Source organism: Carlito syrichta, unplaced genomic scaffold (genome assembly GCF_000164805.1).
Source record: "Carlito syrichta isolate Samal-C Ts95f unplaced genomic scaffold, Tarsius_syrichta-2.0.1 Scaffold307170, whole genome shotgun sequence".
Classification (NCBI taxonomy): domain Eukaryota; kingdom Metazoa; phylum Chordata; class Mammalia; order Primates; family Tarsiidae; genus Carlito; species Carlito syrichta.
In genome coordinates this window covers 1,389,418-1,409,680 of record NW_007251266.1, presented here as the reverse complement: position 1 = coordinate 1,409,680, position 20,263 = coordinate 1,389,418, and the positions used below count along the sequence as shown (strand labels likewise).

General features: G+C 32.5%; 1 protein-coding gene across 5 annotated transcripts in view; it reads right to left on the bottom strand.

Moving 5' to 3' along the window:
• Positions 1-20,263, bottom strand: part of DPP10 (dipeptidyl peptidase like 10) — a 579,521-nt gene that overhangs the window by 3,936 nt on the left and 555,322 nt on the right. For all 5 annotated transcript variants that reach the window (XM_021715500.1, XM_021715502.1, XM_021715501.1 and 2 more), the window contains 5 exons: positions 19,361-19,415; positions 6,294-6,393; positions 5,979-6,037; positions 5,794-5,866; positions 1,155-1,228 (listed from right to left, as the gene is read on the bottom strand). In XM_021715500.1, coding sequence (XP_021571175.1) covers positions 1,155-1,228; positions 5,794-5,866; positions 5,979-6,037; positions 6,294-6,393; positions 19,361-19,415 — 361 coding nt within the window. The remainder of the gene's footprint in view (positions 1-1,154; positions 1,229-5,793; positions 5,867-5,978; positions 6,038-6,293; positions 6,394-19,360; positions 19,416-20,263) is intronic.

Here is a 20,263-nt window from a genome sequence, read left to right as displayed (position 1 = left end):
ACCCAGGATATGTATTTCTCGAGGATATGGGGAAGATATTTTGGAAAGGTAAGCACTGAAGGAGGTAGCACTCCTACTTCCTAGTCTCTGTGGGAGGGTAGGAGCCTTTGCCCAAGTTCTAAAACTTCCTCCTGTCATGAAGATAATAGAAAGTTGACTTTTCCTTCAGGTATTGCCAAACACCAAACACAGTTGACCTATGATTCCCCCTACCCCAACTCTTAAAGCATTTTTCTGCTCTTGTTTCAACAGAGTTGAGTTCAGTCTCTTTCTTCTATTGCTGGTCTTTAATAAAGTCTCCCTTTGCTGTTTAACAGTATTTGGTGCAATTTTTACTTTGACAAGGTCCTTTCCAATATATACAATATTTTTGATGTTTCTAAAATATAAATAAAGATACAAATGTTATCCCAACAATTCCTTGATGAAAAGATTTTAAGTGGTACCTCATCATTCCTTGAGTAAAGCCACTTACTCCTCAACATTGCTTATGGTATGACCTGACATTTGTTTATTTCTATATCTTGATCTTTCATGATGCTAAACCTAGTCCTTCGTGTTTCAGACAGGCTGAACTATTTTTGACTCTTCCAAATGCTGAGAACTTAAAATTACTTTCTTTCTTCATCTATGACTCTTTTATCAGATGGGAAATTCCTTAACAGTAAAAAAATGTTTTGCTACCCATCTAGCAAAGTGACAACTGTAAAAACTTTGACAAATATTTATTAAATATGTGAATGCATTGTTGTAAATGGTATTGCCAATGGTGTTTAATTCTCTTTTCTTGTAATATTTCCTTAAAACATATTTTATCCCATTGTTTAAGAGTGATGGGAAGTGAATAAAAGACAAAAGGGACAAGAGAATTGAAAAGTGTTATTTGAGAGAATTCAATATTAGAATGAGTTCATTATTTAATATGAATAAAGTCTGAAGGAAAAAGAACATTTTTGAAGGGGTTTAGGCAATTGACTTGTAAAGCTTGAGCTGATCCACACACTTTATGTAATTAGGAGCAAATATCACAACTTTTGGAATCTCAAAAGTATATTAAAAATAATCATGTCAGGGAAGAATTAATACAGAAGCTATGTTCTCTATCTTACAAGTGATAAAACAAGGTAAGAAAACATTCTGAAAAAGTGGCTTACCTGCATAGTATAATTTACTCCAGCTTTTATTAGGTGCTTGATTAATTCTGCTGAATGTTGGAAATGAACTTTTGCTGCAAGGAATTAAATTATAATATATGAAGGCAATATATTTTCATATCATTTTTCAAAAAGATTACATATTTTACTTTACATACAAACACATTTAAAGGACTATTATCTGGCTTTAACTAAAAAGCTGGAATCTATCCTGAGCTTTGAGCTTCATTCTATTAAAAAATAACAAAAATAGGAGCTACAACTAAGGCCTACTTACTGTACAGGATGGCATTTAGATTTACTTCATTGGATATCATTTATTATTCCTAATTATTCATATATTTTAAGCCTCATAAAAATTTTAACATGGCAAATGTTTTGTCTGGATATTAATACAGCAAACCAACTTTCTAGTCCTTTTAGAAGATTACTAGGGCCCAGTCTTAGTTAGATTCTGGCATTTCACTTTATTATTTTAAATTAGAAAGGAATATTCCATGTTGAGAAAATAGAGTACACATCTCATTTCATAGGGGCTATTTAAGTAGCGCATACTAGTAACTCCTGTTTTCTTCTGTCTTCTTCTACTGCAACCTAAGGTGCAAAACTGAAATCACAGCATAGTGGCCCTCAATTTGGAAGCTATGAAGACATGGACCAGTCACTCAAATATTTCTGTGCAGAAGCTTGTTCATATGCTGCCTGGACTATTTATTTCTGTACTCTGTATGTCTTTGAATTTCTGTAAGCAATTCTTAAGCTAACATTTTTTTAAGTTGTCTTTCCCACACTAGGGCTGCCTTATCAGAAGTTGTAAGCTTCCTTAATGCTTTAATTCTATAATGCTGAATAATCATACCACCCAGCAGAGCAGCAGAGAATGTAAAATCCAAACAATCATTTAAAATCTTTTAAAAAAGATATTTGAAATCTTTTTCAACATCTTCCTTCAACACTTAATGGAAAAATGACCGTGTCCTCTTAAAATAAGTACAAATTGTTCTGTAAATGTAAGCTACTAGAAATGCTAACTAACAAGGACAATGACAGAAGTAATGTGCTCCTTTATTTTTCTGTATGGCTACAGCTAAATGCAAATGATTTTATATATTGGATTTTTTTCTATGTAGTTTCTAGTGTAAAGTCTATTGATATTTGCCATTTGTCCTTGTCCTATGACTAAAAGGGCACTTTAAAGTTCTGATTGGCTAGGTAGACCGATTTGATAATAATTTTGAAGATAATATTACTATTGGCAATGTTATAGTGTTTTAAATGAACACTTAATATCAAGCCTATATGGATTGTGCAGTATGTGTGTGAGCATGTTTGCACATGTGCATGCTCATGAACTTGCATAGGTACGTTTCCTGTGAAATGGCCAGGGCAGAATCTCTGCTTCCACAGGCCCAAGATTGAGTGTGTCAGATAGGAACAACGTGATTTGCTTTTACAGCTACAACATATTGACAGAGAAACCTGAAATAGCACTAATATATTATTCCAGGCTGATGGCTACATGTAAAAAAATTTCACCTTGAATATAATTTATTTATACAACGGAGGTTTCAGAACACAGAGAATAACAGCAGCAGTAACTGGATTCAGATCCTCTTTCTACAGATCAATTTTGTATGTTTTTGGGAGCCTAGTTGCTGGATATTTTTCCCCTGTGTTCTCTTTACTTTCTAGGACTCTTTCCAGGATATTACATTGCATTTAAACATCATCTTATATTATTATTATTATTATTATTTTCTTTTTTGAGATAGACTCTTATCTGTTGCTCAGGATAGAGTGCAGTGGATGAGCACTTAACTTTATCCTTGAAGTTCTGGGTCCCGGTGATCCTCCCACTTAGGCTTCTGAATAGCTGGGATTACAGGGTTGTGCCATCACACCCGCTAATTTTTATTTACTTGTCAACTTATTTTTTTGAGACATGGTGATCTTGAACTCCTGTCTTCAAATGATTCTCCCATCAGAGCCTCCTGAGTTACTGGGATTACAAGTATGGTCAAGCAGGCTTGACATTAGACATCTTGTCTTGTTAACCTCCTCTGGTCTATGAGAGTTTCTCAGAAACTGTTTAAATTTTTGTTGAGGTCATCTGAGGAGTACTTGTCAGGTATTTAATAAAATCTTCCTCATCGGGGTTTGTCTCATGATTTCCCTATCACCATACACAAAAATCAATTTTAAATGGATCAAAGACCGAAATGTAAAACCTCAAACCATAAGAACTTTGGAAAATGCAAGGAGACACCCTTATGGAAATTTGAACTGGCAACCAATTCCTGATTAAAAATCCAAGTGCCCAGGCTATAAGAGATAAAATAGACAAGTGGAACCTCATCAAACTGACAAGCTTCCACAAAGCCAAAGAAACCATCAAGAGAGCAGGAAGACAGCCCATAGAATGGGAAAAAATATTTGCCAACGTAAATCTGACAAAAGCCTAACATCTAGGATCTACAAGGAACTTAAATGTGCCCAAAAGAAAAAACCAGCCCCATTACAAAGTGGGTAAAAGATATGAATAGACAATTCTCTAAAGAAGACATACGAGCAGCCAACAGATACATGAAAAATGCTCAGCCTCACTAGTCATCAAAAAAATGCAAATTAAAACTACCCTGGATACCACCTAACTCTGGTCAGGATGGTCATCATCAATACCTCAAAAAAGAACGGATGCTGGGAGAATGTGGAGAAAAGGCAACACTTCTACACTGTTGGTGGGAGTGTAAATTAGTACAGTCTCTGTGAAAAACAGTGTGGCAATTTCTTAATGATCTAAAAATTGATCTTCCATACAACTCCGCAATCCCCCTACTGGAAATATACCAGAAGAACCCTAATCACTCTATGAAAAAGTTACCTGTGCACATTTGTTTATTGTAGCATTGTTCAAAACAGCAAGAACATGGAACTAACCATGCTGCTCATCGATAGAGGACTGGATAAAATAAAGGGGTACATATACATGATGGAATATTATGCAGCCATAAAGAAGGACAAAATCATGAACCTCACAGCAACCTGAATGGACTTAGAGTCTGTAATACTGAGTGATGTATCACAGAAAAAAAACCTGAATATCACATGTTCTCACTCACAAGCAGACCTTGAACAATTATTGTAATACTATAGGAAAAGGATTGGCAGTAGTGGGAAACTGCCGGGGGGGGCCTTGGAGGAAGGGGTGAGGGAGGATTGACAGTAGTGGGAATCGACCAGGGGAGGGGGGGCACAGTTCATCAACAAGGATACCTGCATAATGAACATTTGTATACCTAACCCTGAATTGTACCCCACATCTTTAACGGGCTCGGTGGCTCAGCCTGTAATCCTGCGCTTTGGGAGGCTGAGGTGAGTGGATTGTCTGAGCCCCAGGGTTCGAGACCCACCTGGGCACCTTGGTGAGACCTCATCTCTACAATAAATAAAAAAAAATTAGCCGGGCGTGGTAGCGTGCGCTTGTAGTTCCAGCTACTTGAAAGCCTGAGGCGGAAGGATCGCTGGAGCCCAGCACGTTGAGGCTGCGGTGGCTGGGAGTGTGCCACTGCCCTCCAGCCTGGGTGACAGAGTGAGACCCCAACTCAAAAAAAAAAAAGTTAAGTTGGAAAGATTATATGCTCTTTGTTATAAGATCATTTTAATGATTATCTTTGCAAAATGGGCTAAGAATACTGAGACAGTGTAGAAGAACAAAAATATATTCAAGGTTTAGGAAAGATTCATTCAAGACTTTGCTTCTCTTGTCTCACTTGCCAGATAACCTTCAATAAATCTGTTTCCTTCTTGAAATTAATTTTTCCCACCATTAATGAAGCTATAAATACTCAGCCTTCTGTTGTAAGGTATCACAGAATGTAATAAAAATATAAATTATTTGGTTTTCAAAAGCTTCATGTACATATGAAATGATACTGTGCATTACTACTAATATCAATCACATCCATCTCCAGTGTTTAAAGTGATGAAAAATGAGAGGAGATGGTTAAATACTTTTTAAAAATAGTTTTTGTTCTAACTTCATTTAAGTGGGTAACCGCACCAGAAATTCATTTCAGTGCTTGCATCTCTTTGATATTCTTCTATCTTTCAGATTGGTTTCCACTTGAAGTGTGCAGAATAACACCAAAGTTGCCATTGCTGGCCACATGTGACTATTTAAATTATTATTTTTTAGATTGGAAATCATAGTTTATTTAGAAAATAGAGAGGAAGAGAAGGGAGATTCACCTCCCCAAGACAGGGGTAGGGGTCAGAGCTTAGGGAAGCAAATGCATGACATAAATTAAAATTAAGATAAAATAAAATTTAAAAATTCAGTTCCTTCATCACACTAAACACAACATGGCCACAATTGGCCAGTGACTACTGTGTTCAGCAGCACTGATAGACTATTGCCATCATCACAGAAAGTTTGATTGGACAATGCTGCCTTTGAGGGCACATCACCGCCTTTCCTCTTAGCTCTGGATTCCTTTTCCCCACTTCCTATCATGTATCTGATTCTTTGGGCCACTCTTGACTCTCTTCTTCAGAAGGCTCCCTGTAAGCAAATCCTTAGATGTATTTCTCTGTAGAAGGTCAGACCCTATCAAACAGTACCAGCAAGTATAATACTTACTGTCAGCGGTTCCATGAATTATTAATATATTTTCTTCTTTTAAGCCATGAATATTGTGTAGCACGCTGGCTGCCTAAAAAGGAAAACACAAACATTTATCTCTAGAGATCTATCTACATAAGCAATGTAACTGAAATTTTAGAACAAAAATGCCCTTCTTTCTTTGTTATTTTTAGAGCAGTTACCTGGTAAGTGCTCTCTTCCTTAGATGGCATCCCAAGGTATCTTTCAGAGAAAGCAGAGGCTGTGACCGAAGAAAACAGGAGTTTAAGAATAAACTAAAAAAACATTTGATTAGCATATTTCATTATTTAATTTCTTCATTTCACATTTAATTGTCATGCCCCAGTAAAATTGATTGAATCAGGGAGGCGATAAACAGCTCAAAACAGACTTTAATAACACATGATAAATGAGTTCAATTGATCTCCTTTGCATTGGGATTTTTATTTTCTACAAATCGATACGTTATATTAGGTCAGTCTGTAGAAAGTACTCACCATACAGCTTCAAGTCTGTGATAGGTGAAACCACTGATCCACATTTAAAAAGCTTTTCATCTGATTTTAGGATCATTGATGCAATATAGCCACCATACCCCTGGTAACAAATAAACAAAAACCTTATAACAACTATTTCTAGAGATATTTTTAGCTTTTGATTACTGTTTAGTAATGTACATCATATTAGAATATCTCATTTCTTGGATTTGAGAAAATAATGTCAAAATATCTTTATCATATAAATATGTTACACAGTTAAAGTTTTTATATAAGAGCTTTAAGTAAAATACAAAATTAAATGTCACCACATATCAAATATTTTTTCCGTGTTTTCATGCTATATATTGGAAATTGCTCCCAAATAATTTGAAGCTAGGGAAATAAAGCACTTATTAAATCACATATTTTAAGCTAATTTAAGGTATATTTTAAATAAAATATTTAAATAATGATGATGGCTATGAAGAATTAAGAAAGATAAAATATTTAAAATATAATACCACAGATATAGATTCTGCTTTAAATTCCTGATAGGGCTCAAAAAATATCAGCCCAGCATGTGACTTAGGAGACAATAATATGCCACCCTAAATATGTCTGTTTGACATAAGATCATTTCGAGGTGTTTATATTGAGTATCTTCATGCCCAAGAGTAGTTCTGAAAACAAGGTTGGAGATTGCCCTTTTGTAACAGAAATTTAAAACTATAAAGAAAATAATTTTCAAGACTCTGTCTCTGTGTCTCTCTCTTTCTCTTTCTCTTTCCCTCTTTCTCTCTCTTTTTACACCAGAAATAGAAAAATGACTATATCAGCTAAGGCAAGACTCTTAACCAACAAAGAAGCAATTGACAGAAAAGTCGGCATAACAAGGCTGACCTTTGTTGTCCTTTTCCTGGTCATCTCTCTTAACAGAGCCTTTCCCAAAGCCCTTCTTTTTTTGTTTCAGAGAATGATGATACTTATATCTGTAGTCTAAGATAACTCTAGAGATTTACTTACTTCTCTGGGTTATCTCCCATGTGTAGAAGAGGTATTCATGTTATCAAGCTTTTGTTTGCTTTTATCTCATTAATCAGTCTTTTGCTACTAGAAGTCCTAGCTAAGAACTCATGAAGGGTAAAGAAGAAAATTGTTTTCTCTCCTACATTTTACACAATTAACTTTTGGAAAGAAATAGAATGCAATGAATAATGTCACTAGTTAAATGAGATGGATTATTGCTTAAATTTAATTTTAAAATATTCTCTTGAAAGTTTTTTAAACAAATATAATAAATTCTTTTTTAAAAATCAAGATGTCCAGTATTCTTTTGTAGCCCATGATCTGACTAGAAAAGTTCCAGAGAAAATTTTGATAATTACAGTCACGTTGGGTTAAGAAAATGGCCTAGTGAGTTATCTGTTTTAGAAATTAATTTTTAATTGTACTCTGAAAATTTTCATTATGCTACTAGACATCAGAATATTTTGAAAAGTTTTAAAAAGTATTAACACTCAGAAGTTAACCCCAGAAATTCATATGTAATTGGTTCATAACTTATTTTGAAAGATTTTTAGATGATTCAAATGTAGTCCAGGTTGTAGTTTTATTGTCATTATCACTAAACTCTTGAAATGAAAAATAAACAAATTCATTCATGTTTACTTGGAGCATCATTTAAAAATTGGTACATGAGAGTCCAAGATGCAGTCAGACATTTCTAAATGACTGAGATAACATGTCATCCTGGTTCCAAAATACTTAGCTAGTACTCAGGAGCTTGAGTGAAACTTCTTCAATTAGGAACTGAGGGAAAGTATTTTTTTTCTTTATATAAGTCACCATAAATTGCCTTTGCTCATTCTCACTTAGAGAGACAGAGAGAACCTTAGGTCTGCAAAATCTGGAAGTAGCAGACTTAAATGTGTTAACATAGCTAAAGAAAGAAGTTTAAAGGAGTGGGATGAGTCACTCAAAACACAAAAATAAACAGCTACAAGTTGGCTGAACATCTCTTATCTGAAATGCTTGGGACAAGACGTGTTTCAGATTTGGAATTTTTTTTTAAATTCTGGAATATTTACGTATACATAATGAGATATCTTGGAGACGGAAAACGAGTCCAAACACGAAATTCATTTGTGTTTCATGTACACTTAATACACATAGCTTGATTAAATAAAAATTTGACTGTGTTTTGACTGTGACCACGAGGTCAAGTGTGGAATTTTCCACATGTGGCATCATGTCAGTGATCAAAAAATTTTGACTTTTGGAACTTTCAGATTAGGAATGCTGAACCTTATTATAAAGCAAAAGTAGTGACAACCCTCAAAAGGTCTGTTCCTAGAGGGAGCATGTCTAGTGTTTCTGGTTTTCTATCATGGAGATAAGAGGAGAGTATTACAGCCAGAAGATTTCAAGTATTTCCACTGGCGAGACTATTTTCCTATAGTGATGAATGCATCATACATCTTGGTCGATGCATGTAACTTTTCTGGTTCTAATCCAATGATGGCCAAATCTACTTTAAACTAATTATGATCTGGCTGCTTATATTACCTGAAAATCGTGAAAGGATAGCAGAATATTTGAATCGTGATTATTTCAATCCACAGAATTATACATCATATTTAAAAAATTTAAATTAATGAATTGGCATTGTGTGGTTTTGGAGTTTTACATCCTCCTCCTCCTCCGCCTCCTTCTCCTCCTTCTCCTCCTCCTCCTCCTCCTTATTATTATTCCTCAATCTCACATGTCTCTTAGAGCCTGATTATATCCAGGAAGTAAGAATAATGGTGCCTTCCTCAGAAAGGGGAAATCCTAGAACAGTGCTTCTTAACTTGAAAGTTCATTCAAATCACTTGGGAATGTTTTTAAAGCACAGATTTTAATTGAGTAGATCTAGGGCAGAGCCAAGATTTTTGAATTTTTAACAAACTTTCAGTGAACCCCTGTGCTGCTGGTGGACATTTTATAAAACAAATTCTTACAGTGCCATCAGGTAATAAAGATGCCTACCAGAAACACCTTCCTAGTTCCAGTATCCCCTAGACCAGTGGAGCTTTAAAAAAATAAAATCCCAGCCGGGCTCGGTAGCTCAGCCTGTAATCCCGCACCTTTGGGAGGCTGAGGTGAGTGAATTGCCTGAGCCCGCGGGTTCGAGACCCGCCTGGGCAGGGAGACCTCATCTCTACAATAAATTAAAAAAAAATCAGCTGGGCGTGGTAGCGCATGCCTGTAATTCCAGTTACTTGGAAGGCTAAGGCTGAAGAATCGCCGGAGCCCAGCAGGTCGAGGTTGCGGTGGCCGGGACTGCACTCCAGTCTGAGTGACAGAGTGGGACTCCAACTCAAAAAAAAAAAAAAAAAAAAAAATCCCTAAAAAAACAATTCAATCAAAATCTGTGGAAAATGGACGCAATGAAACTCCCCGCGAAATTCAACAGCGAAGTCAGGGTTTTAAATCGTTGCTACTGTACAAGAAGTTATATTTTACAATTTTTATGTTGAAATTTAGGACTTAATGAAGCTCAATATTCTCTAAGACTTAATGATAATGAGAGCTGTTGAATAAAATTATCTTTATAGCATGGAAAAATTGAATCTTAAATGCTGCTTTAATTTGATTTATTTCAGATAAATAATTTCTATTCTAAAAAGAAAATCAACACTGGAAAAAATTAGAATAAATTAAAATTTAATTGCTCACCTTCCTCTCAATCATTTTATATCTATTCACTGAATGAAAGAGTTCTTGGAAAATATGTTCCAGAAGAGTGCAAAAATCAGTTATAAGTCTAGGTAGATATAAAGATGATGATTTTAATTTTCAAAACAACTCATATCATGAGGTAGATTCAAAAACATTCAGTAGTCAGTGTAGATTGCTTTGTTTTGGTTGTGCATTTTATTGTTTCCCAGTGACCAGATGTTGTCAAATTCTTTAAAATTGTTTTGTCATTCCCAGTTTTCAAAAATGTTAGCATTGCTTATCAAGTTTTAAGAAGCTTATTATTTTAAATTAAATTCAATAGATCTAAAGTATAGAAATGTTTCATAAAAATTTAGCTTCTTATATATATCTACCATGTTAAAAAATAAATTCAATAGATGGAAAAACTTGGTGTAGCTGGGGTGGGGTCTGAAATGCCATTTCTCAAGACTTCCGTTTACAGCAGCTCCCTGATTTATGATAATCTTTCAATGCCTTTATGAATACAGGAAAAGACACTAAGAGACTGAAATTTAAAAAGAGATTATTTCTAGAATGCTAGACTTGTGTGATTCTTTCTGAATGTTATACTTGTAGTACACAATGAATTAATTGGAAATAAAAAATTGTGAATAACATTAAACATAATTGCTTTTTTAATACTTTATTTTATTTTATTTTTTGTTTAAAAATTATAGTTTATTTAAAGTAAATCAGTGAGAGAGAGAGAAAAAAAAATTCACCTCCCCAAGATAGGGGAGGGTCAAAGCCAGAAAGCATGACGACAGTCACAGCTCAAAGAGCACATGGCCACACCAGAGTCTAGCAAGGCAACGAACACTTTATTTTACTATAAAGATATGGGATACAAGTCAGGATTAGGTAAGTAAGTGATCTATGTGCAGGTGAAGTTTAGGTCTCCATCTGGTTCTCACTGCCCCTGGTTTAGGATTATGTACCCTTTATATTGTTATGTGACCCTCTCTTTCTCCCTCCCCTACACACAATTTTATTGTATCATATTATTTTGCATTAAATTTATTAATTTGCTTCACATAATCACTTATGTTTTATCACAATTCTTATAATCCTGCCTTAAAGAATAATTTTTCTAAAGAAGAATCTTAATTATTTGGATCATGTATAATAAATCTTTAAACGTTAGCAGTGACTCAAGCTGATCTCAAACTGAGAGGTTCTCCTTCAATTAAAAGGATACAAAACTTTAAATAATAAATAACCACCTCCATAAGTAAAGTTTTATGAAGTTCCCATACTCACTCATTTTTTAACTTGTTTTATGCTCCTTAGATATCCATGGTTTTGGCCCTTTACAGTGTCCTTAGTTCAAACATGTTCTCCTAAGCAATACCTTTCCTGGCTTCTGATGTAAAATCTCAGCTTTATCTCGAATCTTGGCCCTTCTATTTGCCTCTTTATTTTTCTGAATCAAACTCTCAACATCTGACATTTTGTAACTTTTACTAATTTTTTTTGTTTAGTTTGTTCATCTATATCTCTTTCCTCAATAAATTTTTTTTTGGTGATCACCATAGTTTTTTTTGTGACTAGTAGTCAAGAAGTGCTGCGACCACAGCACACACTGGATGAATGTGTACTCAATAAATTAATTTTTTTGTCTATTAATGATGACCTGGTAATTATAGCAATGTCAGATCTAGGAATGATGTTTATTTGTACTTTTGCCACTTATATTCAATTCATGTCATTACATTTTTAAAGAAAATATATCAATAAAGTTTTGCTTTTAGGAGTTTTCTTCTTTAGTTCTTATATATAATTATTAAAAAACATAAATTATAATTATATATTAACAGGTTGGGTTAGGTTCTGAAGATAATTATTACAACTAAAATGGTTCAAAGTCTTTAATCATGTTATATCAATAATTATTGAGAAATTAACATAGCTGGTTAAAAGCTGACCATGCTATTATAATAAATTTTTTATTATACCAACAAGCCTGTTAGAAAATAGCAGTGAAAAAAAGATACCATTCGCTATACAAATTAATACACATGAATAACAATCAATATGTAGAAAAAACAACAGCAGGAAAGAGATTTGACCTATATAAATAAAACTATAAAATTCTACTTGGATATATAAAAAAATTGAATATAAGAAACATGTTCATATTGTCTGATTCAGAAGTAAACTACATCTAGGGAAGACATCAATTCTCTTCAAATTATTATAAGCACTGCTGAATAACATTTTAATTTAAAAATTCCATCTGAATATTTTGGGAGAAATTTAAAAAGTAGAGATAAGGAGAGGTAAGTCAATAATATTTTCAAAAAGAAGAATGGAAATTTGCTTTTAAAATATTAAAATGTATTACAATGAAACATATTATAAAAAGAGACTATGATTAGCATAAGAACAGATAAACAGATTACATCAGGAATAAACCCAGGGATACTTGTGAGCCTAATATTTAGTTGGCATCACTGTTAAGGATGTTAAGGATGATTTAGTCAATCAGTGGAGCTGGAAAAAACTGGCGAGATATTTGAATCTAAATAAGTAAATTCTCTCCATGCACTATAAGTGCTGTGTACATCTCTCTTCCCCATCCAAACCAGATAAAGAGAAAACACAATCTATACTTATTTAGCCTTTTGTTAAGAATGAATAATCTAAATAATAAAATCACTGGAAATATTCATGAAGAAAGAATTTGAAAATATTTTTCCAAGTTTTAAAATTTAGGTTTTTGATGCACAGTACATAAAACTCAAAAAGAATCAACACTGAGGAAATATTTCAAATAAATATGAACAGGGAATGCTGTTGTTAACACAGCAAAATCTCAAATATGTAAATAAAGAAACAAATGTATGTTCACAAGCTAAGCCTAAACTAGGCACAAAACAAACTAAGCATACACACATTTTTATAAATGGACGATTCCAAAAGAAATGTATAAAATGGTTAATAAATGTGAACATTTATTTTATGTAAAAATTTCTAATTCCATTAATGGAGCAACAAAAATGAGATTTACAATCCCACATGAAACAACTAAAAATATTGACAAAATATTTAAAATAGAAGTTTTAGTGATATTAGACATTGAACAATGGAGGTTGATGCTTGAGTGATGGAAATCAAGCAAATCAGTCCTAGGATTGCTGCAGTTTGCTGTCTTGAGGAGTAAAGTTGAGACACAGCAGAACAAACTATTCAAAATGAAACAGAAATTTTAAAAAAAATTTGGTAACATATTAGTGAGTTTAGAGACAATTTCAGGTTGCCTAATATGCAATTCCTGAGAAGGTGATAACAAAAAATTTTGAAAAAATAATAACTGAAACATTTCCAAATTTGATTTAAAAAAACGTAACCGGAATATCTAAAATCTTAATATATACAAACATAAAGACATGAAGAAAATTACACCAAGGCATATCATAAGAAAGTTGTTAAATATTGTTTATAGAAACAGCTTAATAAAATTTATAGTAATAAAATATATTTTATTTTATTATACTATATGCTTATAATATAATATAATATAAGCATATAATATATGCTCCCAGTGATTTAGTGAAATTTAAGCAATGGATATAGAAAAACCAATTAATTACATGTTGAGAAAATAGAAAAATAGATTAATCACATATTAAGCAAAGTGTACAGTATTCTTTATATGCTTTATATTGTGTTCTCTACTAAACTAGAGTACAGATGCAAAGATAATACAGAATTAAGTTTAAAAAGACTAAAAGTTTATAAAATAAAACTGTTAAAGTGAGATTTTAACATATTTAAATAAAGTTTGATAAGGTTGGTAAGTCACAGAAAAACTCTAAAAAGATTTGTGATAATGTTTCAAAATTAATGGAAGACACCAAAACATAGATTCAGAGAATCCAGCACAACTCAAACACAATTAATGAAACGATATCTATAACTATGCACATTATGGAAAACTTAGAACATTAACAAAATATCATTAATAAATGAAAGGTTCAATATTTATTAGGTGTCAGTAATTCCTATGTAACTTATAAATTCAATATAATTTACATAAAAATTCCCTGTAGTCTATATTTTTAGAAATTACATAAGATGAATCTAAAATTTATAAAGAAAATGCAATGCACCTAGATGAATCAAACAACTTCAAAAAAGATCATGATAGAAAAACTTTTACTATCTGATTTTAAGATAGACTATAAAGATGTATTTTATAATATGTTAATTATATTTCAAAAGCAAAAAAGGGCAAGGTAAGTATAGCTTTGTGGTTTTAATATGCTTCCAGTGATTTAGTAAATATTAATACAAAAGTGTTTTTTGCCCAATCTGAATGGTCAATAAATCATTTGTGTGTGTGTGTGCATATATATACACGTGCACGGATATATAAATGGCAATAAACACGTGAACAGATTCTCGGTGTTACTAGTTTTCAGCCAACTGTAAATGGAAATGAAATGAATAGCTCTGTTCATCCACTTAGAATAATTTAAATTAAAAAGAGTGATAATACTAAGTGTTGGTGAAGAGGCAGAACACCTGGAACATTCCTACATTTCTTTTGGTAAAATGAAATGGTATAAGTATTTTAAAAAGTTTGGCAATTTTCTGTAAAAGCAAACACACTCACTCAATGACTCAACAATTCTACTTTTAGGTGTATACCAAAGAAATATAAAAATTAATGTCTACAAGAAAACATTACACAAATGTTTATAACAACTTATTAAAAATACACAAAACTAGAAATGACATAAATAGTTATCAATAGGTGAATTAATAAACAACTTATTTTATATTCATAAAAGAAAATGCTCCTCAGTAATATAAATTAACAAACCAAAAATGTATTTTGAAAAATAAATAAAGAGAAAAAAGTAACTCAATAAAAGCAAATGAATGGAAGAAATCAATTAAATGAATAAAACAAATAATAGACATACATAATTAAAGCAGTAGCATTTAAGTTTATCAGTAGTCACAATTATATAAATGGATACAATATTCAACTAAAATATAGAAATTGGTAGAAAGATAAAACAAAATTATCTCTCTGATTTTGTTTAAAGGACATACCTAAACAATAAGGACAAGGTTTAAAAAATAATAAGATGAAAAGGCTTATAAGGGTCGGGGAGGACACAACATTAATAAGGGTACTTGATCTTAAACCAGGCAAAAAGGGGACCAAAGGGATGCCCACTTGTATATCTAATCCTATTTTAAGATGTTCCCCACATCTTTAAATAAAATAAAATAAAGGCTTATAATAAATATGTATTAATAAAAGGAATGGCATTGTAATTTTGATGTCAAAAAATCATATTTAACGCCAAAAATTAATACAGATAAACTAGATCAGTAAAAACAATACATGATTCAGTTTAATCTGAAGATATAGTAATTCTGTACTTATAGAAATTGAATAATAATGGCCTTAAAATATACATAGTAAAAGCTAAACTATTAAGATTTTGACTAGTTCACAAACAATGAAATATTCTAATACATCTTTCTCAGAAAATTGAGTCAAAATAATTCATTAACTAAGTTTAAAATATTAAAATAGACAAGTTTGATTAGATGGATGTGAAACCAAAATTTTTAGGAACACATGAAAATTTTCAAAATCATTCCCTTTTGTAGTCATAAATCAATTAAAGTTTCAAAGGATATCTGTTATTCAGGTCAATTCTCTAACAACAATTCAATTATAATAAAATCAATAATAGAAAAGTGCCAAAAATTATTTCATTTAATTTGGAATAAAAATAGTAAAAACACTTAAGAAGACATAGACTTATCCTGAAAATGAAGAATGACTAAATGTTAAAATTACTCCGTATTAGTAATAGTGGAAAATATCTAAGAAAGTATCTCATAGGAAAATTTATAATTCAATTTTTTTTAATTTTAAATTTTAGGATGGTTTATTCTTGAGCCAAACTTGAAGACTTAAGCCCAGAACACTCATCATCAGGAGGTCCTGAGAAACTGTGTCCTCTGTTGCCAAATGGTGACTTCGTTATATACAGTTTTAGGGCAGCAAAAGTTACAAAATCCATAGATCAATACTTGTAAGATTTTCATGGGTTTGGTCCAGAAAGAAGAGACATTTCCAAGTGGGGACTTGTAAGCCATAGGTGGATTCAAGAATTTCTTGACTGGTAATTTGTATTTCTTTTTTTTACATATACATTTTTTATTTTAAAGATGTGGGATACAATTCAGGATTAGGTATACAAGTGGACATTGTACAGGTCAAGTTTGGGCCTCACTTTGATTCCCACTTTGCCTGGTTTGAGATCTGTTACTCTTACTGTTGTTATGTGTGCCCCCCCTCACCACATCCCGGCAGTATCCCACTGACAATCTCTTTCTTATAGTATAATTCTCTTATATTTGAAAGAAAGAATTAAAAAATTAATAAACTAGACATTCAACTTAGTAAGTGGAAAGAAAAATGAACTTAAACAACAGAAGAAAAAATAGCAACAGCAAGAATAGGGATTAGTGAAATAGAAAACAAAGATAAAAGAAAAGAATAACCAAGTCAGAATATATGATTCACTAAAAAAGAGAGAAGGGTGGAGGTCTGGAAAGGAGACAAAAAGCGAGAGCAAGACTAGAGCAGTAAAGGAAGAGTGTGCATGCAACCAAAAGCAAGAAAAAGCTCTAGCAAAAGCAGAAAGGCATGAACAAGCCTTAAGAGGAATCAAAATGGGGCATTATCACCACAAGTGAAATGATCAAACATATAATAAGAGAATATTATATATTACTGTTTGCAAATATTATTGAAAAGTTATATGAAATGAAAATAAAAATCCCTTTCAAAGTACTGAAAATGACTTCGGAAAAAATGAAAAAATCTTCATAGTTTTTTATTGGTCAAATACATTTAAACATCAATTAATTTTTTCCAACAAAGAAAGCAATATCCTCAGATGCCTTCAGAGTCTGATTCCAAGCTTATACGTTTTTTTCCATTCAATCAAAAAAGCAAACAAATTACTCCTCAAGCTATCTTATGAGTTTAGCATAACCTAATTTGATACAGAAATACGTACAGTCCTAGAAAAGAAAATCACAATATCTAGCTCTTAAAGCTGACAGTGTTCCTTTCTTTACATGCTCAGAAAGTCAACTTTTAATTTATAATTCAGTCCCAGATATGTTTATTTGTTTAATTGAAATTGAGCATTTAAAGATAAATCTATTTATGTTTTCAATAAATTATATCCTATATCACTGTTATTTGCTAGATTGTCAGAGTCATTTGCCCCAAGGGGTATCAACTGCCAATACGATGATTAGGGGATTTTAAACTTTTAAATCTGAGGACTAGAGTTTTATTCTTCTATGGTTTATGGTTAGGCCCCACATTTTTTGTAGTTGTTATGGAAGATTCTGTCTCTATGCCCAGTCTTCCTCTCATTGTCTATCATTTCCTTATGTGAACTTTAATTTTAGTCAATTTTTTTATTTCCTGTTTTCCATACAGCCTCCACTAATGCTATGTATTTGCATAGGACACTTTTCCTTCCCTTCTACTTGCTAAATATTTCTCACCACCCAGTTCACATTTCCCTTTTTTCCATGAGACATTTTACTATCTTTCGATCTTCCCTAAATTTCCAGAAATGTTTTAAATAGCTTATTTGGTCCTTTATGCTTATTTATGAGTACAGTTAAGTAGAGCTCGGAAATGTATAAGGCTTGAGTCCTTTGTAAATTATTACATATATCAGAACTGTTAAGGAGTAAAGTGTTCTCCACTATATGCACCTTTTTTTGTGTGGTAAAAACACATAACATAAAATTTACCATCTTAACCACTTCCAAGTGCACAGTTTAGTAGTATCTGTTATATTCCCACTATGGTGAAACAGATCTCCAAAACATTTTCATCTTGCAAATATGAAATTGTATACCTATAAATCAATAGTTTCCCTTTGTTCTTCCCTTCCTCCAAACCCTGGCAATCACCATTTCTTCATCTCCATTAATTAAATCGGTTTAGATATCACATATAATTTTCAAATGACACAGTATTTATCACTTTGTGAATCACCTGATCTAGCAAAATGTCTTCACGACTCATCAGTACTATTGCATAAGATAAGATTTCACTATATACTTTTTAATGTATGTGAGATTTCTATTTCCTTGGAATGATCACTTTGTTAGATATTTTCCTTTTTTCACTAATATTTACCACTAAGGATGGGCTTTGAATTGTTTACTTATTATGTTTATGTTGGAGAAGCAATGCTCACAAAATATCTGTATAGATTAGTTGAATATTGCCAATAAGAATAAAACACAGTAAGGACATGGGGCATGGCAAATGTCTGAAGTGGGGAAAGAATGGTGGTGATTTGCATTGAATTATATTTTACTCATATATTAAGTGGCTTTTTTATGTCCCTACCTGTTAGTGTGTACCACTAAAATTTGTGTCTCAGTTAAGGTTACCAGTTATTTTATATCCTGAATCTCTAGGTTATTTGTGAATAGTATAAAATAACATGTTTAAGTCCATGAACATACAGAATTTGCTTCACTTCTAAACTAAAATAGTTCAAGGTTTCTTTCTTACTTTCATCTTATTACACTTAAAATGCATTATCTAGTGATGTATATAAACTAGATGCTCAATGAATATCTACATTAGGTTCATTTTTCCACTGTGAAAATGACAAACTTGTCACTATAGCTTTTGCAATGATAAGTAAATATCTTCCAGAGAGCACAGAAGACAATTGTATGTGATGGTCATGCTTATGTTTCTAAGCCTTAGTCAATCTTCTTTCAACATAAGCTACTTTGTTTTGCTTTGTTTTATTTTCCTATGGAGACTACTCTACCTCAAGAGATTTATTTGACTGGTTTCCATTTGTTATTTAGGTATTTGCTAAAATAATTCCTCATCAAAGGGTCTTACTTGAGCGCTCAATCTAATAACATTCTTTTTATCTATCATTTAAACATTTTTTCTTATGTGATTTATTAATATGGAAAACTATAATTTTTATTTATTTGTTTACCCTCTGCTTTATTTGTTTCCCCTCTCTAAAGATGAACTTCATGAAAACAGAGCCCTTTTTGTCCTGTTGTTGCTCTAACACGAAGCAACTAGATGCTCAACAAATAGTTACTGAATTATTGGATGTCATAATAATTATCCTATCATATTTTTAAAAATAATACACAGAAATTAGCATAGAATGAAGACTGTAATTACTTCTGTGTACATACATACACACACTACATATACATGTCTTTGGGTAAATGTATGGATAGATGGATACATAAATAGATAAATAGGTAGATACAGCATATCTAAGACATACCTTTCCAAAAATGCTTAATCTTTTGGAGTCTATGTATGGCTGTTTCAGTAAAAATCTGCAATGGAAAAGAAACACTATAGTTATGTCTTCTTGATTCAAGTGTACACGTAAATTTAAACTTGGCACACACTTATTCACACACACACAAACAAAAGTTAATGACTAAAAATGCTTCATTGACTGTAGCTCTTTCAATGTGGAAGGTCACATAGTCCAAAATCTTGCTGTTCAAAGTGACGTCCAGTAGTTTGGTATCACCTGAGAGCTTGTTATAAATGCAGAATCTTGGGCTTATTGAATCAACATCAAAATTTTAACAATACACTGATTTCTTTGTATGGTTGTAAAGATCCTACTAACTTTCTTAGGTCACACTCATGCCAGTTTGATTATGATATCCATGAAACTTCAAGAACTGTAATTAACAGGGACATAATAGACATGGTGTATTATTGAAACTAATAATAAAGTAGTATGATTAAAGTCTCTCCCACTTTCCTAAATCCAGAGTGAATTATTATTATTATTATTATTTTTGAGTTGAAGTCTCACTCTGTTGCCCAGATTGGAATGCAGTGGCCGCTGCCGGCCACTGCAGCCTCGACCTGCTGGGCTCCAGCGATCCTTCCGCCTCAGCCTTCCAAGTAGCCAGAATTACAGGCATGCGCTACAACACCTGGCTGATTTTTTGATTCATTGTAGAGATGAGGTCTCGCTGCCCATGAGGGTCTCGAACCCGCGGGCTCAGGCAATCCACTCACTTCAGCCTCCCAAAGGCACGGGATTACAGGCTGAGCTACCGAGCCCGGCCAGAGTGAATTCTAATTCCAGAGGAGAAATATGAAAATTATTTTATTGTAGCACTAAGGATGATAGGCATTTGAAAAAAATACAATAGCCTTT